Source organism: Dermochelys coriacea, chromosome 5 (assembly GCF_009764565.3).
Source record: "Dermochelys coriacea isolate rDerCor1 chromosome 5, rDerCor1.pri.v4, whole genome shotgun sequence".
NCBI classification, from domain to species: domain Eukaryota; kingdom Metazoa; phylum Chordata; order Testudines; family Dermochelyidae; genus Dermochelys; species Dermochelys coriacea.
In genome coordinates this window covers 51,415,258-51,439,780 of record NC_050072.1, presented here as the reverse complement: position 1 = coordinate 51,439,780, position 24,523 = coordinate 51,415,258, and the positions used below count along the sequence as shown (strand labels likewise).

Here is a 24,523-nt window from a genome sequence, read left to right as displayed (position 1 = left end):
AAATCAGAATGCTTGACATCTTCTAAATGGAATGAAGTTATTTTAAAATCTCTTGAATACTTGATGACAAGTTAAATGTCAAAGTGCACCCTGTCTTTCTAAACAAATTTTAGTGCAAACTAAAATAAGGAGGGGAAACTAATTTTCTTCTTTTTCCCCCCCCTTAAGGTTATTGCTAGAATTGTAGATGGAAGTAAATTTGATGAATTCAAAGCCTTATATGGGGATACATTAATCACAGGTATTTAGAACATATATTTTTTTAAAAAATTATTCTGTAAATATTTCTCCCAGTTTTACAGGTGGGATAATTTTGTTTGGCTCACCCATTGTGCTGAGCTTTAAAATTATTTAATAATAAAGGGTTTTCTTTCCTCAAGAGAGACGACATTGCATCAAGAAAATAGTATTAGCTCTGCATTTTTTATAGTGAAGTCAATGTACCTGAAAATTTGTAACTTTTTGTTGTTTTTCTTTTTTCCTGTTCAGGATTTGCTAGACTATTTGGTTACCCAGTAGGAATTATTGGAAACAATGGAGTTCTCTTCTCCGAGTCAGCAAAGAAGGCAAGTTTAATGTGTTATTGAGTCTGTCTTCAAATTTTAATTGAACATTGTTACTGAGAACTCAACTATTGAATCAGAATTTCCAAGGGGAAAAATGGTCTTTTTTTGTAATAACTGATGGATGTATCTTTGTGGGTATCTGATGTGAAAATGAAATGACCAAAATTCCTTGATAGATTTTGAAAGTAATTTACTTTATTTTATAAAAGGTGATGTTACCATAACTGATTCAGATAAGAGGCAGACATGGCAACAGGAAAGTATAGTTACAAGAAGAGCAATCAAAGCTATGTGGATATGTCACAGTTGAAGTAATAAATTCTAAAACCTCCAGCTGTTACAGGAAAGTCAATACAAATGCTTTAAAAAGTAATTGTTAGGTGAAATTCTAAACCTTTAAATTGAAATATTACAGTAAATCATAATTTTTCTAGTGATAGATAAGAATTTAGTTCCAGTCAAAATTTCTAATGTACTCTTATTCTCATTCTGGTACCCAATTTGTTGACTTACAATAGGTTTGCTTTTCATACTTCTTCTTGGTAACTCCTGAAAGAAACTAACTAATAAAATTAATATACAATATACATCCTTGTATCTTGTTTACAATCTCGGTACAATGTATTTTTGTTCCTTTTTTAAAAAACAAAAGTGTTACTCCAATACAATGTTCTGAATATGTCAGTGCTTTTACACAAGGATCAGGGAACAGAGAGGCTCTTTAGGTGAGAAGGTGGCTATTGGCCAAATTCTGTCTTATTTAAATAAGGGATTCTGGATTCTTTAAAGAAACAGATAACAAGGCCAAACTGAATTTCTATTTTGGGGGGAAGCTGGACAATAGTAATCATATATCCTGGTCTCTTTTGGTGAAATCCTCACAGAACTGGTGAGGAAGTTAGTGCAGGAAGACTGGGGGAAAGAGAGAGCTTTTGGGAGAAAGTTGAAGGAGGGAAAAGATTTTGCTTGGCTCCTAGGTGGTATGAAACAAGGCACAAAGGTGAGCTGCATGTAATGGAGAATTTTTGAACTTTAAGGATTGCAATAAATAAGACCATTTTCTGGTGACATTTATTTTCTACAGTTCTCTGCAGCTTTAAAGACCTCATTGCCCTTTTATGCCTTCAGTATTCTCTGGTGATTAGTATTGCAAAAGCTTTCCTATCAACAAGAAAGCAAGGGAGTACTTTTTCTCTCTTTCCCCTTATTATTTCTGCCATTGCATCTGGCACTATAAGAGTAGTTTATCAACCTCCGATTACCAAATAGAGTACATGTTCAGAACAGTGAAATGATAGTGTTCAGAGTCCTCCCATGAAACTTGGTGGCAACTCTTAGCCACTTCTGTCATCAGACCTGTCCAACCCATATTCTCCTGTTAAATGAAAACTTAATTAACACAGAGTTACTGTTGCCCAGTAACCGGTGACCTTCCAGAACATCAAATTCAGCACAACTCACACTTCTGAAAACCGGGAAAATAAAGAGTTAAGGTAGATGCCCATGCAGCCTCCACTTTGCCCTCTGGAGCTGGCAATAGTTATTGAGAATTATCTGCATTCACTCCGGCTGCATTAACTGTGTGAGGTGTAGTGTACTGAATGGTGAAGGAGTGAATTGGAGCAGTTTGGATGAGCTGTCATAGTGATATGAGCAAGGTCCTGAGAAAATAACAGTTTTTAAAAAATCCACAGCAGCATCATGAGTAAATGTTCAAGTTTCATGGGCTATGTATGGCCACTGAGACACCCCACCCCAAGGTTAGTAGGGCCCCCTAAGATCCCAGAGCACACAGTGGTCAGGGAGAAGGGCTCAGACCCCTGCAGAGGGATTGAGCTCTCCCAGATCCCAGTGCATATACAGAAAGGAAGAATTCAGAGCTGACAGCCCCCCCATTCCTAAACCCCCAACTTCCTGTGCTACCCCTTCCCTTTCATCTGAGTCCCCTAAACACTCTTCCTTGCCCAACCGCCCATTCCCACTTATCCCATCTCCATAATACCCCCATTCCTCGCTGCGACCCAAACCTCTTTAGAAGCCCTAATCACCTCTCCCCTGCTCATGAACATTCACATGTGTAATTTGTTTTCTTTTAAAAATAATTGCAGCACCTTCTGAATATTCCGCTGTGTTCAGATTGCATTTCTAACTTCCCACCCTCACCCCAAACCAAAACATCAACAACCTACCCCCCCACACCTGGACAGAGGCAGATTTTTCACAATTGTTCATAGTTCATTCTCAGATTTCTGCCCAGGGTGCATTTCAAACTTCAGAGTTGCTAGAATCTGTGAACTCAATGAAATACTATTTTTTCCCCCTTGTGACTGTATTTTGGGAACACCTTGCTCAATGACCCCACATGTGGATCACTAACCCTACAGTACAATGAGGCATAGCAAATTTTAAGACAATCTGTGTAAGCATACGTATTTTAGAGCACTAAGAAGAATCATCCTTTTAACAAGAAGGACTTCCCAACCATAGTGAGGGCAGAGCTGGTGCTCCATTATAATATTGTATGAAATTAGGAGGAGACTAGAGCCTCTCTGCATCCATCAGCAGCATAGCAGCTTCAGAGGTGTTCAGTGGTCCATTTGTCTCAATGAGATGTTCTTAGCTGAAAGAGAATATCACATGGAGATGAGTACAGCCTGAAACAATAGCTCTGAGACATGTAAACTGCTCCTTTCATGTCAATGAGTGCTCCCCTCCATCAAGTGCTGGAGAGTTTCTGATACCCATTCCTCACTCCTCACCCAGTTTCAGCAATGTGTTCTTGGTGCATGACCCAAGCATGCCTGTTCTAAGCTCCCCACCCGGAGGGCAGGATTCCGGCTCACCTGGGGGAGGGAGAGGGGCTCACACCCCAGAAAGGCAAGGTCCCTCCAGAACCATACTCACATGGGGAGGGGAGCAGGAAAGGGAAGTTACACCCATGTAGATGGGCTGGGGTTTCCCGATCTTGGCGCACATATGGGGACAGAGAGCTGGGCTCAGAGACCATGGAGGGGCAGGAACCCTTAGATCCCAGCTCACATAGCAAGGTAGGGAGAGGGACTTACATTTCCCCCAGAATAAAAATTTCCCTTTGACAGAGGCAGAAAGGGAGCAATATGCCTGCTTTTTTTTTCTTTTTCTTTTTTTTTAAACTTCAGATTTCTGCCCTAGGTTGGATTTGAGTTCACTGGGAATAGAGTGTTGCTCAGAATTGGTAACCCTAACGTGTCCTTGAAGCCATCCAGGTCCTGTGACATAGAGATAGTTTTATTGACAGTTAGCACTTCACTCTGTATATTCTCAGCATAATCCATTGAGTGCTTAAACCTTAGGCCAGGTCTACACTACAGACCTATGTCAGTATAACTACACCACTCAGGGGTGTGAAAAATCCACACCATTGAGCAACGTAGTTAATACCCAGCTAACCCCCCGCATGTAGACAGTGCTATGTCAATGGGAGGGCTTCTCCTGCTGACATAGCTACTGTCTTTTGGGCAGGTGGATTAATTAGGCTGATGAGATAAATTCTTTTGTTGGTGCAGTAGTGTCTTCACAAAAACCCCTTAGTGGTGCAGCTATACTGCTGTACATGAAAACAAGCCCTTAATGTGCCTAACTGGAGAAGCAAACTCTGTTTCAAAAAATGTTTTAATTTGATTTTTCCCAAAGGGATGGTGGGTGCCATGCACTCTGTTGGGGTAACCGTTAAGCATCTGAGATCTTGATGTGATGATCTGAGCCCTGTCTTGGTCTCTGTATGTGAGCAAAAAATGTTGCCAGAACCTGTTAACTTTAAGAAAAGCTGTTTTTTCCCCTCTAGGGGGGCTGTATCTTGGGAATCCCTCGTTCAAATGACCCCAAATTTGGATCACTGTCTGTACCCTCCTTCCCCATGAGGCACATCAAATGTCAAGGCAATCTGATTAACTATACGGATTAGAGTATTTAGAACAGTCAAACTGCAAACAGAAAGCTGGTCTTAACCCTCACTAGAGCAGAGCTGTTGCTCTGCTCTATTTTTTTTTTAATATATATAAATGAGACCCTTACGTAATTTTTAGCTTAGTCTGTACAACATATGATTTATCTTCTGTAAGGGCCATAATCTGATAGTGTGTGCTTTCTTCATTACATTATTTTTAACAGTTCCAAAACTATACAGACCTATTTAAAACGGCAGACCTTGCCTACTGTGGCTTTTCCCCATAGTGATTGCTAGTTTTTTGAGTGCTTCTGTGTGTATTATCACTGTTTTTTCCTCTTTCCTAGCAACTAGGGGTTATTTGGGTATTGTGAAAAGGTCAGGGCTTTTTGTTACTATCATGCACCCGCAAGGGGTTTATGGTCTGAAAGAATGGTCATTAATTTAACTCTATCAGCAGAGGATTAATAAGGTTTTTAAATGAAGGAACAATATGAAATATTGACTGAAAAGCCAAGTCTTTCATTTGTGTCAGGTTTACATTTTTCAGTATCAGTACAACCATCTGCTTCATGCCCTTTCAGTTTAATTTATACTGATATCACAGCATAGATTTTGTGTTACAGAATTAAGATCCCCTCTTCCCCCCCCCCCCCCCCCAAAAAAAAAAGAAAATGCGTCAAAGCCATTTCAGTTTGTTGGTTGTTTTTTCATGTTTACCTAAGAATGTAAAGCATGCTCTTTTTATCTTTACATGTGATAAAACTAACCATATATAATAGGCTGAAAGTATGAAAGCTAAAATATCCTTGGCAATGACTCTCAGGCATATATAATCTTGTGGACTATCTCGCTACTCTGATGCTTTGTAAATACTCTGCATTTTTGCCTTGCCTCACTGATCTTGGCCATGCTCAGTGAGCTAGTGGGTTCTTTGTCCTCCTGACCTGCTCGCCAAGTCGGTCAGCATTTCAGTCAGCATTCAAGTTCAGTTAATTGTATGGGATTCCTCCAAACATAATACAATAAAATGTTTTTTTTACCTGAACCCTCATCACCCACCCCGCAACAACCAGGCCTTTGGAAATGCTAGAGTTGGGTGGACAGGAATGGACAAATTCCCAAAGGCTGCATGACTGTGGGTAGGTTTGCCAAAGATGGTTTAGGCACAGTTGATTTAATGTTGATTTAACATTAATGGACAAAGCCAATAAAATTAAGAAAAAGTTTCGTAGTTTTTCAAATTCTTGAGTGCAGCCCCCAAACTGCCTTTGCTGCTGAGGTTCTCTTGGAGCCTTTCCTCAGGCAGGTCTGCCTCTCTGGAACTACAAGGAGCAGTGACCTCAGCCTGTTAATGGCTTTCTATACAGCAGCATTGTTCTTGTTGCCTTAGGCTATGCCTGCACTACAGACCTTACAGCGGCACCCTTGTACTGCTGCAGTTGTGCCACTGCAAGGTCTCCTGTGCAACCACTCTATGACATAGCACTGTTCATACCAGCACTTATGTCAGTCAGGGGTGTTTTTTTTTCACACCCCTGACTGACAAAAGTGCTACTGTAGACATAGCCTTAATTTTGTTACCTGCTGTTTGCTACACCTGTTCTTTAAATTAACCCCACCTCTAATGGCAGCAATTACCAGCGTGTAACTGATTGCAGAGGAATCTGCTGCCATTTCTTCATTAGGTAAAATCGCCCTTAGTTAGGAAATGAGAAGAGGGAGAATAAAAAGACAGAATTTCCTCTGTGCTCCATGGAAATGATGGAGAAATTGAATAGTGCAGTAGTTTGGAAGACTAGGAAAGGTAAGGAACTGAGGATTTGGGTAGATTTCACTGGAAGGAATTTAAAAATGTGGTTTCACTCATAACTGTGTTTTTTATCTTTTTATTTTCCATTATACAGTATTAGTTACTTTATCTGTGAACCTACGCATTAGTTACAGGTTTCTGTTTCCATTGAAGTCAGTGGAAGTTTTGCTATTGACTTTAGTGGGAAGAGAAGTAGGTCCTGCCCCCAGAGTGTCACCTGTGATGAAGGGGACAAGCAGGGCCTGCCCTTGTTCCCACTTGAAGCCTATGGCAAAATTTCCATTGGAAGTAGAGTAACAATAACATCAAACAGAGTGACTGTAGATATTGCTTCACTTGTTCATCTCTTAACAGTTTACCTTTACTCTGTTTGCAGGGAACTCATTTTATTCAATTATGTTGCCAAAGAAATATTCCCATTGTGTTTTTGCAGAACATCACAGGTGAGTAAACCTGACTAATAGGCTTTGTTGCTGGTCATTCAGGTTCAGGCATTGAAGCAGCATCTATATGTATATTATCTGTATCTCAATTGCTCAGAAACCAGCCTGTCTGAACATATAGGCCCGTTCCCATCAATGATTTATTATAATATGGTTTTGTTTGAGTGAGTGCTGTATAGCTAGTATTTAGCAACTGAAAGATCTTGTTCATCTTAAAATGTATTAGGTTTCATGGTTGGTAGAGATTATGAAGCTGGAGGAATAGCAAAGGATGGAGCCAAGATGGTAACTGCTGTAGCCTGTGCCAGTGTACCTAAAATAACAGTAATTATTGGCGGATCCTATGGTGCTGGAAACTATGGTATGTGTGGAAGGGCATATAGGTAAGTATCACTCCTGATTATAATGGGAAGTAAAGGTTTCATATGACTTTCAAATTCCATTACCCCAAAATTAATTTTAACTCTGGCAGAAATTGTGCTGCCTTTGTTTAGAAAGCATCTTGCACATAGTGGGTGTGACCAGCAGTAAATAATAGCTGTAGGACCTTGTGGAGATTGTTAGGCTCATAACTTAACTATTATTAAAATGTTGTGGTGGAGGAAATTTTCAGGAAGAAAAATAGCTAACTTTTTGAAAACAAAACTATTGCTCCATTTCTAAAAAATGAAAAATGGCTGCTGTTTTTTGTGCCTCTCACAGCAACGATAGTGGGCTGGATCCTGTAACCCTTATTCATACGAGTAGTGCTTATTTGTGTGAAAATCCCATTGGATGCAGGGGGTCTGATCGTATGAGTAATGTTTATAGGATCCACCCAAAAATTTTGTTAGTTTTTTTTAGTCTCTGTTCATACTATTCAAATAGTGTTTTTTGATGGCATCAATGCCTCTGTTTCTGAAGCTGCAGTTGTTAACTAAAGTAAAGAGTCATGTGACAGGTTTATTTGTTCTGTCTTGTGTGCTTTTTTCGGGGGGGCGCTTTTTGTGAGTGAGGGGGATGGAAGACAAATGTTTAAGAAATGTAGAACCTTTAAAATAGAAACAATGGAGCATATTTTTCAAACCCTATAACATGATGTTACAAACAATGGAGTATTGTTCTAGCTTAATTTACATTTTTAAAATAATCAATACAAATAACAGAATTGTTCACCTCAACAGTGTATTTTTTAATTCTCTGGTAAAAAGCTGATCTTTGTTTTGTTTTAAGTTTGTTTAATGTTGTATTTTTCAGTCCAAGATTTCTTTATATGTGGCCAAACGCTCGCATCTCAGTGATGGGAGGAGAACAAGCCGCAACTGTTCTGGCCACAGTAGCTAAGGACCAAAAAGCAAGGGAGGGGAAACAGGTACTGTCACTCTCTTCTGCTCACCCCTGATAAGATCCGGACAAATGCCAAATGAAAGTAGAGACTCTTGTGTTATGAGTACCATCATTGTCATCTAATCTTGCATTGTAGCTGGCTTACATTGTAATACCTTTCCTTTGAGCTGGTAGAGTGCTATCACACAACATTTTGATTAAAGAACTAGAACAATATAAAATTCACATGGGGCCCATTAAATGGATTAAAAGCTGTCTCACTGATAGGTCTCAACATGTAATTGTAAATAGGAAATGGTCATTGAGCGGGTGTGTTTCTAGTGGGTTCTCAAAGGGATTGGTTCTTGGCCTATGCTATTTAACATTTTTGTATATGACCTGGAAGAAAACATAAAATCAGATGACGTGAAGAGTGGGGGAGTGGTAAATAATGAAGAGGACAGGTCTCTGATTCAGAGTGATCTAGATTGCTTGGTAAACTGGACTCAAGCAAACAACTTTCATTATAATGTGGCTAACTGTTGCTAGGAGGCTTATTTCTTCACCCACTTACTTCCCTGGTCCTTCTCACATGAACAGAGAACAACAATACCTGAAGTTCAAAGGTGCAAACAATTCGATGTTTATTGGGGTGAACTTCCAGCAAGTATGATTCCAGTTTCTTCCTTAGTGTCCCCGTTCCCAGCTCTGACACACAGAGCCTTACCTGTGTCCCTGTTCCTATTCCCCCCCTTAGTAAAACATGATTCCAATTTCCCCACCCCCATTTCCCCCCCTTACTTCCTGATTGACTGTAGACTATATAGTAAAACTTGAGTTCTGCTTAGCTATACCTTAACCTATCATTCTACTGAAAATTAACTAACCATTCCTAAAATATTGTAACATAATTATTTAACCAATAATATCCCATCACCTTAATTAGCTTACACCCAGCAAAATTAATTAAACAGCAGACAGAAACAATCACAGAACCAGACAGAGATTATGCAGATAAACAATAGGGAAATGGGGACTACAATGATAGAACAACACAGAAATGAGGATTTCACATCCTAGCTATTGATAAGTGAGTTTTTGCCAGACAGGATGCTATCAAACTAAGTTCCTTTTACATCTTCTAGGCACTTCCCTTTCTCTGGAGGTGATGGACATTGTATTCCTAACAGCCCAATAGCACCTTATTTCAGTGAGACTAGTTTGGAATGTAAAGATGTGACCGTTCACTTCCCAGCTTATGGCTTCCTCTGCTCTTAGCCAAACATCTTAGCCTAAGAACAGGGCCTCAGACTGTCACAGTGAGAAAAGACCTTTAAACTGGCTGATAGTGATTTTGATTCTTTCTTTTACACCTCTAGAACTAGCTAAGTGATAAGAATACACATAAATTCTTAGAGTATAGGCCTTTACAGACAGGCCTGAATATCTATATCCTAACAGATGTAAATATATACATATAGTAACAAAGAATGTAGGCCATAGCTACAGGATGGGGGACTCTATCCTGGGAAGTAGTGACTGAAAAAAATCTGAGGGTGATGGTGGATAAGGAGCTAAACATGAACTCCCAGTGCAATGCTTTGGCCAAAAGGGCTAATGCAATCCTGGAATGCAGAAACGGGATTCTTGCGTAGGGATGGAGAAGTTATTTTATCTTCGCATGTAGCACTGCTCCAACCACTGCTGGAATACTGTGTGTCCAGTTCTGGTGTCCACAATTCAAGAAAGATGTTAAACTGGAGCAGAAACAGAGACGAGTCATAAGAATGATTGAAGGATTAGAAAACATGCTTATGGTGATAGACTGAGCTCTTTGAGTCTATCTAGTTTTACAAAGAATGTTAAGGAGTAACTTGATCAGTTCATAAGTACTTACATAGGGAACAAATATTTAATAATGGGCTTTTCAATCTAGCAGAGAAAGGTAGAATACGATCTAATGGCTGAAAATTGAAGCTATACAAATTCAGACTGGGTAGAAGGTGTGCATTTTTAACAGTGAAGGTAATTAACCATTGGAACAATTTACCAAAGGTTGTGGTGGGTTTTCCATCACTGATCATTTTTAAATCAAGATTGGATGTTTTTCTAAAAGATCTGCTCCAGGGATTATTTTGCAGAAGTTTTATGGCCTGATTTATACAGGAAGTCAGACAAGATTATCACAATGGTCCTGTCTGGCTTTGGAGTCTATGAATCTGACACTTAACAGTTTAAGGCTTCTGTTAATGCTGCTCAGTGGTGTGACTAAAAGGGGGTGTTCATGCAATGCTAGTGCTTGCATCTTCCCTATAGCAAGCGACTTGCCCTGTTTCCACTAGCTTAGGAGACAGTTACTTAAAAAAAAATTTTTTTTTTCAGGTTTTCTCTCTCTTTGGGCCCTAGGGCAGGATCCTCAGCCCTGCCTCAGCTTAGCATTTGGAGATTCCCCTATGGGGGAGATAAAAGAGGAATATCTGAAAGCACAAAGTGTCTTTTTCCAATTAGGTTTGCAATGACTGATTTCACCATTTTCATTTGAAATTTGTGGTATTTAAATAAGCCTGCAATTGTTTTGATTTAACGAATAGGCAAAGGAATTGAAAAACATCACTTTTGACTGTTTTTATATTATATTTCTTATGGTTATGTCAGGGCATCTTGATCACTAACACGAAATGGTAGATACCTATAGTTGCCGTGGAAACTGAATACATCCTCATATGTGAAATGATCTGTTTCAATGTATTACAGAATAGTTTGGAGTCAAATGTAGAAAATAGATATTAATAATGAAGTAGAAAATGGACATTGTCACTGGCTATGGAAGTTTTCCTTATTATCTATTAAACTAATACTTTGCATTAAAGTGTTTTTATTGTAATATATCATACTTAAGAGTTTTTTATTGTGAATAACGATCAGGATAATGACGCTTTTGGATTTTATCTCCCCCATATGCTTAGCATTCCAATTGCGTATAGCCTGAATACTTGGGCTCTATATGGGTAGAGAGAAATTTTACCTTCCTCTCTCTGCCTCTTTTTTCCCAATCTGTAGAACTGAGATATTACTGTGAAGAGACGTTTTGATACTGAATTACAGTTAGTTTGTAAAATGTTTTAAAAACCTCAAATGAGACATGATATAAGTGTCATTTCATGTTTTTGTGGTTATAATTAAAGAAAGCCAGAACTTTATATTTATTAGCATTTATTTGATGCCAAATACTGTAGTTGCCTTACAAGGCTTAAATTAAGAATGTCAGGATGACAGTAAAAGATCAAAAAACATTCTCCCCTGTATTATAGTCAGCTAGGAAACCAGGACAGGCACCCCTGTTCAGCAAAGCACTTGAGTATGTGCTTGAGTTTCATTGGTGTAAAAAATTACACGAGGCTCAGGCCAGCAGAGAATCTGGACCGTTGACTTCAATGGGACTGCTCACATGCTTAAAGTTAATCAAATGCGTACGTGCTTTGTTGGATCAGAATCCCAGTCATTTGGGAACATCTGGCCAAAGAAGTGCATCTTAAGGTCTTTCTGGAAGTGGCTAGGTTCATCCTTACCCTTAATTTCACAAAAAGAAAAGGAGTACTTGTGGCACCTTAGAGACTAACTCATTTATTAGAGCATAAGCTTTCGTGAGCTACAGCTCACTTCATCGATGCATCCGATGAAGTGAGCTGTAGCTCACGAAAGCTTATGCTCTAATAAATTTGTTAGTCTCTAAGGTGCCACAAGTACTCCTTTTCTTTTTGCGAATACAGATTAACACGGCTGCTACTCTGAAACCTTAATTTCACAGACAGTGAACTCCAGCAGTGTTGGGCTCGAGAAATAAAATATTATGTATTGACAGAAGCAAATATATATATATATATATATATATATATATATATATATATATATATATATGAAAATAAATAAATGGTCAAAATATTAACATAAGCACGATGTGTTTTGTTTACTTTTCAAAGTAATGGCTTGCAAAATTTGTTTTTTTTTTTAAATAACATTGTTCCAGATTCTCAGCTGATTCAACAAAGAACTTAAAAACATGCTTAACTTTAAACGTAGGAATAGTCCCATTCATGGAAGTTGAGGGAGCAACACCAATTTGTGACAGCTGAGAATGTAGCCTGATATTTATACTTAATGAAAGCTTAAAAAAGGGGGTGGGGGTGAGATCCTCCTTCTGTTCTAGTCCCTTTAGACCACGTGAAAGGTCTGCAGTGACAGACTGGGGCTCTAAAAGACCTGGATTTGCTGAGGGAGGATTTCCCCACTACAAGCACTGCAGATGACAGCTGTAGGGCTGCCTGCCAAGCGTCCCCTCACAAGCTCTGGCGTAGGTGGCATACTGGGATAACAGGGGTGTATTGGGGCTGCAGTATGGGAGGCTGCCATAATTTAGGTTCCCAGAGTTATTTAAATTACATTATGTCTGGAGCAGCCCAAGATTATGAGGGTGCAAAGGTGGCTTAAAGCAGAATCTCAGCTGAAAGAGAAGTCCAAAACCTGGTTTATTTTACTATTTTTCTCATTTAAAATATGGCCTCAATAATATTAAAATAGCAAATCTCAAATTACAGCACTTAAAAACTCTTAAATACATGACTAATAAGCAACTGAAAATGGAGATTTTATTAGAAATTTTTGACGTGCATTAGGATAGAGTTGTCTTACCCTTTTGTATCGCAAAATTGTCAGGGTGCCTATTTTAATTTTAATGCATGTCACTTGATTCGCTAAAGTGAGAATTGTGGGTGGAGCAGGGTGAAAAATGCCTGGAGATGGTTTATGCAGTGTAATTCTAGCCGTGATGGTCCTAGAATATTAGAGAGACAAGGTGAGTGAGATAATGTTTTTTATTGAACCAACTTCTGTTGGTGAGAGCGACAAGCTTTTGAGCCACACTTAGCGGGGATATGATAGAGGTCTATAAAATCATGACTGGTATGGAGAAAGTAAATAAGGAAGTGTTATTTATTTCTTCTCATAATACAAGAACTAGGGGCCCCCAAATGAAATTAATAGGCAGCAGGTTTAAAACAAACAAAAGGAAGTATTTTTTTCACACAATGCACAGTCAATCTGTGGAATGCCTTGCCAGAGAATGTTGTGAAGGCCAAGATTATAACAGGGTTCAGAAAAGAACTAGACAAGTTCATGGAGGGTAGGTATTATGGACAATGGCTATTAGCCAGGATGGGCAAGGATGGTGTCCATAGCCTCTGTTTACAAGAAGCTGGGAATGGGCAACAGGGGATGGATCACTTGATGATTACCTGTTCTGTTTGTTCCCTCTGGGGCACCTGGCATTGGCCACTTTGGTCTGACCCAGTATGGCTGTTCTTATGTTCCTACACACAGCTCTTCTTCAGGTCTGGGAAAGGTATGAACATCACAGCTACACGAAAGGTGGAACAGATTCTTTAGCATAAGTAGTTAGCACATATTCTAAGGGGCTGTTCAAAGTAGAGTGGCCTGTTAACACCTCTACAGTCATAGGACACACTTGAGGAAAAAAATCCAAGACTGTTACCTGGAAATCATGCAAGAAATCCAGAACAACTATGACCCCACCCCACCTCCTCACCTCCCAGTGATAGCCATCCAACACAAAAATAAATAGTGGAACCAATTGCAACTACTCCACAACCCACAGAACGCCACCTCTGGGAGAAACCATGGCACCATACCCAACGCATGGACACCACACAACACCCAAACTTCATCACTTTATCAAGACTACCATTCACTGGAGCTGAGTTATCTGTACTCTCTAAGGGACTGAACTTCTGCCCAACTACAGAACCTGATATCATACTAATATGTGGAAAACTAGAAGAATTCTTCCGTTATCTCTGCCTCAAAGAATTTTTTCACAACAGTGATGACACCACTCACAATTACCATATCCCCTCCGACAATCATAAGAAAAAGGAATTATCTGACTGGACACCACAGAGCAGATGAAACCACGCTCTTGATCACTGCCTTAATTGCTTCAGGGAAAAAAATTGACTCTGAAATCCTTAACAAACATAATATTTCCACTGCCAAGAGGATAGCCATTCAATCCCTGAAATCTAACTACCAAATAATGGTCAAACCAGCAGACAAAGGAGATGCCATTGTAGTCCTCAACCATGATGCTGCATTAATGAGGCCGACTGACAACTATCTGAAGTCACCTACTATAAAGAACTCAGAGAAGACCCCACACCACAATTTACCCAGCAACTTAAGGATATCATCAAATCCTTCCCCAAACAACTCCAGGAGAAACTCTGTTAACTCATCACCCACGAACCTAACCCATGAACCTTCTACATGCTTCCCAAGATACACAGACCAGGGAACCCAGGCAGAGACCCATCCTATCTGGCCATGGCATTCTTACTGAAGGAATATTGGGACTCTCATAAACCATCCTCAAATTAATCTCTACACAAAGGGCCAGCTTCCTCCAGGACACAACTAACTTCCTCCACAAACTCCACAACATTAGCAACCTCCCTCAGAACATCATCCTTTCCACCGTGGATGTCACTTCCCTGTACACCAACATCCCTCAGAATGATTGTATAGCTGCCTGCCTGAAATATTTACAAGACAATGGACAGCCCTCAGATATTCACCCCAAGCACATATCCAAACTCATCCATTTCATCCTCACCCATAACAATTTTACGTTCAACAGCAAACTTTCTCCAAACCATGGGAACTGCCATGGGTACTAGGATGGTTTTCCAATATCCCAACCTCTTCATGGGCCACCTTGAAGAAGAATTTCTGGACAAATGCACCATGAAACCAATGATAAACCTGAGATACAAAAATGATATTTTCATCCTCTGACCAGACATTTAAACTCCGTCATAGATTTCCACCATAGCTTCATCAACCACCACCCATCCATTAAACTCTCTCTGGGACGCTCCCACACTAGTATAAACTTTCTGGAAACCACAATCAGCTTCAGCAATGGAACCCTACAGGCAACCATATACAAGAAACCCAAAGATCACCACATCTAACTTCAGATACCTAGTAACCACCCCAAACACACCAAGATATCTGTTCTCTACAGCCAGGCACTCAGATACCACAGAATACCACTTTCTCCGAGGAGAAAGTCTGGGATATACACCTTAACACATTTAAAATGGCCTTCACCAAACAAGGACACTCCACCAGAAAAGTAGATTACATTATGGAATGGGCCACCCAAATACCTCGGGAGAACCTACTTCAATACTGAAATAAAACTCATTCCAAACTCATACTCATAGTTGTCACCTCCCATCCCATACTGGAACTCATATGGGTATCATCAAACAACTGCAACCCATACTCAGTGGGGACCACATCCTGAAAGATCTTTCCTGAACCCCATTTCTGGCCTTCAAACAGCCCCCCAACTTTTCCAAGCTCATAATCAGATGCAAGCTCCCCACAGACTAGGACACACCAACTCAAAGCGGCACCAGACCCTGCCAGAACAACAGATGCAAAACCCGTAGACACATTTCCACTGCTACAATGATCAGCACCCCCCACAACACAGCTTTCAAGATCCATGGATCCTATACATGCCAATTACAACGTGTAATTACCCCAATATCAACTCTGTGGTTAAATGAGTCAATCACTATGTTCTCTAATGAACTTACACAGGAAAATGATCAAAAACAAAAACACCCTATCACCTGTGGGTGAACACTTTTTTCACAAAGTGATCACTCTCTCTTACTATCCATCCTCATCCTCAAAGGAAACCTGAACAACACTTTCAAAAGATGAGCCTGGGAGCTTAAATTCATAACTCTGCTAGACATTAAAAATCATGGACTGAACAGAGACACTGGATTTGTGGCTTATTACAACAGTCTGTAACCCACTATTTTTGTATGTGCTAATTACTTATACTAAACAATCTGTTCCATCTTGCATTTAACTGTGATGCTCTGAGTAACTTTCCCAGATCTGAATTGCTGTGTGGGGGCTCGAAAGCTAGTCTCTCTCACCAACAGTAGTTGGTCCAATAAAATATATTACCTCACACACCTTGTCTCTGAAGATAGTTTAGCAAGTCACTTCTTTACTGTTGTTTGAGATGGGGATCCGATGTCATTGTGTAAGTAGGTATTTTGAAGAATTTCTTGTACAGACAGTGTTCTGTTACTCGCTTTATTCCTTACAGTTATCTGAGGAAGATGAAGCAGCTTTGAAGGAGCCAATCATTAGGAGGTTTGAAGAGGAGGGAAACCCTTATTATTCGAGTGCAAGGTAACATATAAATGACTATTCCCAGAACTCGATGATATAACCAGAATGTGTTAACGCCATTTAGATCTTAATGCTGAACAATGGATCAGTTACACAGTTTAAAACAATCTGGAACAAGGGTTTTGTTTAGTGTCCACAGATACTATGCAATCCAAACCATGGGTTCCATCTATCTTGTCTCTGACAGCGGCCAGTACCTGATGCTTTAAAGGAAGGTTTCCAGAATGTAGCAAGTTAGTTGTGTACCACTATGTATGTGGGGATGTGGCGGAGAGGGAGATTCTTTACAGATTCCTACAGATGGTCATAGGACCCTATGAAGCATGACATTTGATTTCTAATATCATTGTTGTAGCTTGTCGAACTAAAAACATCAAGGATGATAAACTTACTCACATTTTTAAATAAGTGTCCAATTTTGTATTTGTGAATATCTGATCTTCCATGGGTTACTTGTGCACTTGGTACTTGTGCACTTTATTAATTCTAAGTATGCTTCCTTTTTCAAAAGGTTATAAAGGTTGGTCTTGTATATTTTGAATACCTCAGTTAAATCCCTTTTAAGTCAAATGCCCTTACAGGCTAAATTATCATAGTCTTTGCAACTTTTCTTTTCATGTAAACCTCAGCATGTTACTATTTGTCCTCCTTCTTCGGTTCTTTTTAATTTCTTTTTATAGCTTTCTTGAGGTGAGGTGATCAAGTATATGGGCATGCTATTCTGGAGGAGGGCACATACCATTAAAATATAAATAATGTGTTCTCTTTTCCTTTTATAGTGAGCATATATACTGCAACCTTGTGAAATTTTTGACACTTCTCTCCACTTCTAACCCCATATTTAACTTCTTGATAATGACTGATTCTTTACTGATGCCACCACTAAAATTTTATGCATGTGTTGATCTTCTGTTGCATTTATTATTGTAAATCATTTTCGTCGCCCTCCCGTGCCTCTCATTGCTTAGGTCTGTTCAAAATGCTGACAGGAAAATCATCTTCTGATCACATCAGTCCCCCTATGAATCCTTCTAAAGGGTTCCTTACCCTTATGCTATCAAATTCACGTTTTTTGTCTTTACTTACAAAATACTATATCATTTTTCCTTATATCTCTGGCTGTATCTACACTACAGTTGCTGCAGTGGCACAGCTATGGCGTTGCAGCTTTGCTGTTGTAACACGACAGTGTAGACACTTGCTACAGTGATGTAGGGTTATTTTTCCATCACTATAGGTAATCTACTCCTCCGAGAGGCGGTAGCTAAGTCAATGGAAGACTGGGTGTTAGGCAGACCAAATATGTCACAGGGCACAACATTTTTCACAGTCTTGAGTGACGTAGCTAGGTCAATCTAATTTTTAAGTGTAGACCAGGCCTCTCTTTCTATTTCCACTATTCCTAACCATGCCCTACACTCTTCTCTCTCTTGCCATATGGTACCACTGTAGTCTCTTCCCCGGCTTGCCTTATCTCTCATCATGCTGCCTGCTTCTCCTTGTTCTCAGTTTCACTAATGGCAATGTACGGAGCTTATAAAAAGAATTGCACCGTAGTTAAAAACAAGCGTTATTCCAAAATCTAATTATCTATGCTTTAAGTTTTACAAGTTCTGATTTAGCTAGCTGTAGTGGGAGTATATTGTGACTCCTGGTGTCTTCCTTCAAATCTCTCCTTAAAATTCAAGTAACTTGCTCCTACCCTTTTCTCACCAGTGATTCCTACACCCTACCTTAAGTGAACTGTTGTCCACTATATAAATTATTTTTAATGGCAGCGACCCCAAGCATATTTACTTTCATCTTTTGCTTATGATAGCAAATAAATGAATACCTTTGAATAAAGATATAGACTATGCTAAAAGTTAGCAAGAAGTTTCTCTTTTGGTAAATCCCTGGAGTATGCTTAGAATTATTTAATTCCAGACACACTCTGTCAGTAGGGGTAAATTTGCGTTGTTACAATTGTAAATGTGATTAGTTTAACCATTTTAATAAAAGTATGTTAACAGGTGTTTGTAAGCAATAAGCTCCTATATTTAAGCAGTCTCTATCCATATGTCAGCTCCTAGTAATTATGGAGACACAAAGCAATCTGTTTTGTTTTTTTTACTCTCAGGTAAGTGCATTATTTACGAAGTCATAAACTATTACTAACTTACATTGATTGGTGACATGATGACTTGCACACTTAATCTATTTTTTAGCCAATTGAAGCTTTATAAGATTTGCTCTGAGTATAGATAGAGACTGTGGACCAGGTCCTCAGCTGGTGTAAATCAGTGTGGCTCCATTAAAGTCAATAGAGCTAATTTGGTTAGTACCAATTGACGATCTGTCCTATATCACTCTCTTACAAAGCCTCAGATTTATCCCTCAGGCAGAGAGAAAAATTACAGTAAGGATTTTAATTTTTTTATGATTGGATTGTAAATGGAAGAATTTTTCACTGAACTAATTACATTAAAAATTACAGTTAGGGTGTCTGTATTTAGACCAAATCCTTAATCTGCTGGAGGAGAAAATGAACTCTTTGATTTTGTTAATCTGTTCTTTTTTTTTTTTACATATCCACTGGAATCTCATTCATAATCTCTTTGTACTGAGGACTGAAAAATTATTGGATTTATTAGGCGTGCAATATGTGTACAGTTGTGATGTAAAAAACAACTCTATTTCCCCCAAAACAGTCAACAACCCATTGTTCATATTTACAGCAATAGTTACGTGTAAGGAGAGAGATTTAAATATTAGCCCAGGGCCCACATGTTTTAAAAATGGGTGTTTCCATCCTCAAAAGTGTCAAGTGATTTTTTGGGTGCCTGGCTTGCGACATCTTAAAGGGTGCTCAGCAGTTTCTGAAAGTCACACTCCTGCAACTTAGGTACCTAAAATAGCTAGTCATTCTGAAAATTTAGGCCCAAACCCATATTTGGATACCTAAATAAGTGGCCTAATTTTAGTGGGAGCTGCTGAGCACTCAGCAAGGAACCTAACTTTAGGCATCCTTTAAAAAAAAAAAATAAAAATCTTCACCTAATTCTTCAGTCAAGGGAGAGCAGTTTGTTTGTTAATAAAATACTGTCCCAAAATGAGCTAGGAGCTTCACCGTCATAAAATAAGACAAGTCTCTGGCCTGAAGACCTTACAGTCTAAGGGCAGGTCTACATTTAAAATGCTGCATCAGCACAGCTGTGCTACTGTAGCACTTAAGTGAAGATGCTCCTACATTGATGGGAGAGCTTCTCCTGTCAGCATAGTTTATCTCTTCGGTGAGAGGCGGTAGCTATGTCGATGGAAGAAGCTCTCCCACCAACAGTGCTGTCTACACCGGAGGTTAGGTCAGTATAACTATGTTGCTCACGGGTGTGGATTTTTCACACCCCTGAGCGACGTAGTTCTACAGATGTAAGTCTGTAGTGTAGACCTGCTCTAGGACCCTGAATATATATGGTTTGGGAGCCCTCAATTCCCACCAGTTCTTTTTTTCCTGTGGAAAGAATTGGGCATCTTAATAGGTTTGTCTTCTATCTGTGCCCAGTATTCACACCTGTCCCCACCAATCATGAATTGTATGCCTACTCCCTTCATACACTTCATTTTCCTCAGTAAGATCTCAGAGTTTGGAATACTGGATTAAGACACTAAGCTTTACACTACTATTTTTGTTGTTTGGTGGCCTAGTCCAGTCACCAGTGATATCAAATATTATTTACACCTGAGGGAATTCTGCTCCAAAAATTAAAAATTCTGTTATATAGTCTCTGTCCGTGCTCTTGGGGCCTGGTTCAAAGCCCAATTTACTTCAGTGGGCTTTGAGGCCCTTGAGCAATAAATTTGAAAGTAAAGGGGAAAAAATGCTTTATGGTCTTAAAATGGAAGCATATTTCCCTATTTGCTTTGTGTATACAATTTTGCTTATAAATTATAATTTGTTATCTTCAGGATGTCAATATACTTCCCCTTAGTTGTGTTTTCTAATCAAACTTTAATCAATTGTCTGAATAGAACCTTTCACTCTGAACAGTCTTAATTAACGAGAGTCGTTAGCCAGCTCTCTTTGTAATGAGCTATATTAATCTGCTTACAGGTTTCCAAATGGAGTTTAATCAGTTTATGTTGTAACAAATTACATGGGCCTTTTTTTTTTCCGGTCTGTTTGTTTCTTTTACTCAGAGTCCCTGTTCTGAATATTTTATGAACATAGATGTGATTCATGTTTTAGCACTGGGTTTTTAATAGGCTGTTTAGTGTTATGTCCCAATACAGAAGACAGCTTTCTTTAAACAAAGAAAAGCAGAAGGTAATGGTGACCTTGAAAGCAATCTTTACCTTATACAGTGTAAAATCTTTGAGGCTGTCAATAAAAGCTAGTTTGTCATTACAAAAAACAAGTATTCTATTAAAAAAACGATGTGTAAAGTTTTGAAAGGTCTTTATTAGAACAATAGCCTTTTATAAGGCTGAATTTCTGAGGTTAATTGCTTTGGGCCAGCAACACTTTCTTAATATAACTTATCCCACAAAAATACAGTTACATTAAACCTCTTTAATGAAATTTGAAATATTTCATTCAATGTTGATGGTTTTACTAAAAGAGATTGAAAAATCATTACACCAAATAGTGAGGTATATCTCAATATGGCAGGTCCCTCCCAGAGGGACTAAACAAACATGTAACTATCAGAAAATTGAAATGAAATCAAACTTAGAACAAAGAGAAATCACTATATGTAGTTACATTTAATTATCCTTTTAAGATTATGAGGAGCATGGTGACTGAGGGTTTGATCTCATGAAACTAGTTCACTGGATATCCCAATGATTATCCAACTGTGCCAAGAAATTAAGCTGATCAAAACTAAATCAGGTTCTAATGGATAATGAAATAAAAATAATACATTTTTATGTGAAATTTGTAGTGAAAATTGCTGAAGTGTTCTTGGTAACGTGTATTCTCTGATGTTACAAAATGTTAGCCATGTATATCTTAGACTGTGATCCCACTGACATTTTCTTAAACTAGAGTTTTATGCATAGATATGAGACACACTCATTATTCCAGAAGAGTTTAAGGCCTGACCTAACTTCCATTAAAGTCAATGGAAACACTCCTATTGACTTCAGTGGGAGTTAGATTGGTCCTCTAGCTCTTCTGGGCTCAAGAGTTTTCTAATTTTCTAATCTACTTTTGTTTTGTGTTTCACTGCTGTGGCTTAAGGAGAAAAAGCACCTAATTTGAGCACTTAATTTTTCAATGTAATATTATTGTTAAAATACACCAAAAGGTTGTAATTAATGAATGATTATTATTAAAATCCCCAATTTAGAAAAGCATTTAATCACATTCTTAGCTCAAAGCATGTGCTTACACTCTATCAAATTTAGTAAGACATAAGTGGGCATTTAAAGTTAAGTGTGCTTAAGTGATTTCCTGAATAGGGATGCTTTCCTGAATCACATCCTAAGTGCTGACAACATATGTTATGCTATCCAGGACACTAGCGCAAACAGTATGTCGCTGTCCTGCAACAGGATCTGCTAGTGTGACTCCATGGGACTCCATGTGCCTGCTAGCAGCTCTCATTGTGGGATAGGAGCCAGACGGTACACCTACATGGCAAAAAAACAACCAAACAAAAATGCCAGGGAAGCTAGTCTCAGAGCCCAGTCAACTTAGGCTCATGGAGCTTGCTACAGGGCTAAAAAGAGCAATGTAAATATTACTGCTCTGGCTGAGGGCTGGGCTTAGAGGCCCAGCGTCCCTCGCCAGATTTCAGAGCCAGGGCTTCTCCCTTATGGGGAATGTCTACACTGCTATTTTTAGTCCCTTAGCATGAGTCAGTTGCCCTGTGTTCTGAGACTCGCTGTCATGTAGATGTGCCCATAGAGACAAACAGAGAGAGGTTAGCATACAGACGGGAAAATCCAGAGAGGGGAAAAGGTTAGGCAATAGGTTTGTAAGTTTTTATATTTGTTAGTGTTTATATAGTTTGTTTCTTAGGAGCATCCTAGAAGAAGTGAGTTTCTGGATATCCTGTTTTGTGTGTACCCAAGTTGTAAAAGAGAAATGTAATTAGATATTTTAAAAATTATTTGCTGTGACTTGGTGAAAGTGACACTAACAAAAAATGCTAGACTAAGACAAATTTACAAAATTGTTGCAAACTTCTATTGGTGACTAAGACTCATGAGTACTTATTCACATACAGTATGCAGTTCTCTTTATTCTGTTCTTTAGTATTGAGATAAGTATGCTAAATGTTTTCTTTCCTGTGTAACTTGATTTTTTAAAAAAAAAACAACTAATCCTCAAACGATATAAAATTGACAACTTGAAACGTTAGCTAGAAGGGAAGACTATTTTTGCTCTTGATTAAAAATTTTAGTGTTGGCTACCCATTGTTTCAAAATAACATGAAAGGACCATCACTTTCAAAACAAATTTACCAAAAGCAGAGCAGTAATTTAAAGACACACAATAGAATTGTCAGAGATGTCAATAACGTAATGATCTCAGAAAAGAATACAAAATAAGTTGCTCTCTTTGGGCATGGGGAAGGGAATCCCTTTTTTTTTTAAGATATTTCATGTTGTATTGCAGTCCCTCAGCTGGTTAAAATTCACATTGATTTAAATGGACTTTAGCTGCAATAGGACTTCGGTATCTGGTTCTAAACAAAGTGCCTAGGGAAGTTAGCTGTACAACATATACAATTTTTAGGACTTTTGGAATTTTTGCTATGGAGCTCATTTGGAGCGGGATGGAATCTTTAGGCACTTATCCTGCAAACAGTCCCATGTGTGCTTAACTTCAATTGGCTGCTTGCATGCTTAATAATAAGCAGGTGCAGAAGTGCCTGAAAATTTGAGGGGTTAGTTGTTTGGAATTCAGGGGGTTTTTTTGTTACTGTGGCATAGCTTTATGAATTCATTGATTTCAGGGACTTCACTATGGCACAGATTAATTTACAACTGTTTAGAAATAGACTTCAGTAAAGAAGATTAGTGAAATAATTGTTGGCAGTCCATAAAAAAAAATACTCCCACACTTTAAATCCTTGTGCTTTCATAATTAAACATTTTGAGTTGACAGCTAAGCTAAGCCAAATAACATTTATTAATGATGTTAGTTTACTTTTTAGAATATAGTTACTAACAGGCTGGGGAGCCATTTTCATGACATTGGGATCTTTTCCATTTATTTCTCTTGACATTTTTTTCTCTTGAATTTAGGATGCCATTTTCATACTGGAAAAAATAGTATGAATAATCCCAGTTAAAGTAGGTAGAGATTATCCTAGTCATTTATTTAGAACTGTATAGTTAAATCTAGAAGACAAATTGTACAAATAATAAAAAAGTAGGCATGAAATTTTGCTTTGTTGCATCAGCACAAATATGAAGTAGCTCAATTGTCTTAAATCAGAATTTGGCCCTTTTTTTATCCACTCCCTCCAATAGAAATATTTATTTACTTCTGTCTGGCTGAAAGCCTATCTCTTGTAAACTGTTTGTTTATATAATTCTTCTTTTATTGTTTGGTCTAATTTCAGGTTATGGGACGATGGAATTATTGACCCCGCTAATACAAGACTTGTTTTGGGTCTGAGTCTTAGCGCAGCACTAAATGCACCCACCAAGAGGACAGAATTTGGAGTTTTCAGGATGTGATTAAATGACTTTTCAGAATACCCTTGTACATTTTTAATCAAAGTTAAAGATCAAATGTACACAGGTAATTCTGAGGAGTACATACATTTAGATTTTTGATGTAACAATTTTCATACCATGCTTAAGTATTTTTTTAAATATCATCTGGGATCAGTGCATACATCATTTCTGTAATACTGAATCTTGCATTTGGGTGAATAAATTCTAACTATCAGCATTAAGCTAGATCCGTTTGTCAGAGAATTACTGCTATAATCTCTTAACCATTAAAATTACATCCATGAAATGAGTTCCGTTTCTGATGTTTCTCTGTGTTTGCTCCTTTTAAGTTCGCATTTTACCTCCAAAATGTGGAAGTTACTCTTGCCATCTAGAACTGGGGTATCGCTGAGTGTGCCTGACCCACCAGCCTGGGATCCCTTTACACTGTATTGCTGTGGCAAGTTCTCAAGCCCCCTCCAGCACACATTCAGGTAGGGACACACCCAGCTGCAGTTAC

General features: G+C 38.6%; 1 protein-coding gene across 3 annotated transcripts in view; it reads left to right on the top strand.

Annotated features, from left to right (window-relative positions):
- Positions 1 to 24,313, top strand: part of MCCC2 (methylcrotonyl-CoA carboxylase subunit 2) — a 97,206-nt gene extending 72,893 nt beyond the window's left edge. For all 3 annotated transcript variants that reach the window (XM_038402314.2, XM_043514282.1, XM_043514281.1), the window contains 7 exons: positions 169 to 241; positions 490 to 566; positions 6,681 to 6,747; positions 6,974 to 7,130; positions 7,984 to 8,098; positions 16,265 to 16,350; positions 23,907 to 24,313. In XM_038402314.2, coding sequence (XP_038258242.1) covers positions 169 to 241; positions 490 to 566; positions 6,681 to 6,747; positions 6,974 to 7,130; positions 7,984 to 8,098; positions 16,265 to 16,350; positions 23,907 to 24,024 — 693 coding nt within the window. In that variant the 3' untranslated portion in view covers positions 24,025 to 24,313. The remainder of the gene's footprint in view (positions 1 to 168; positions 242 to 489; positions 567 to 6,680; positions 6,748 to 6,973; positions 7,131 to 7,983; positions 8,099 to 16,264; positions 16,351 to 23,906) is intronic.
- The last annotated feature ends 210 nt before the right edge of the window (positions 24,314 to 24,523 follow it).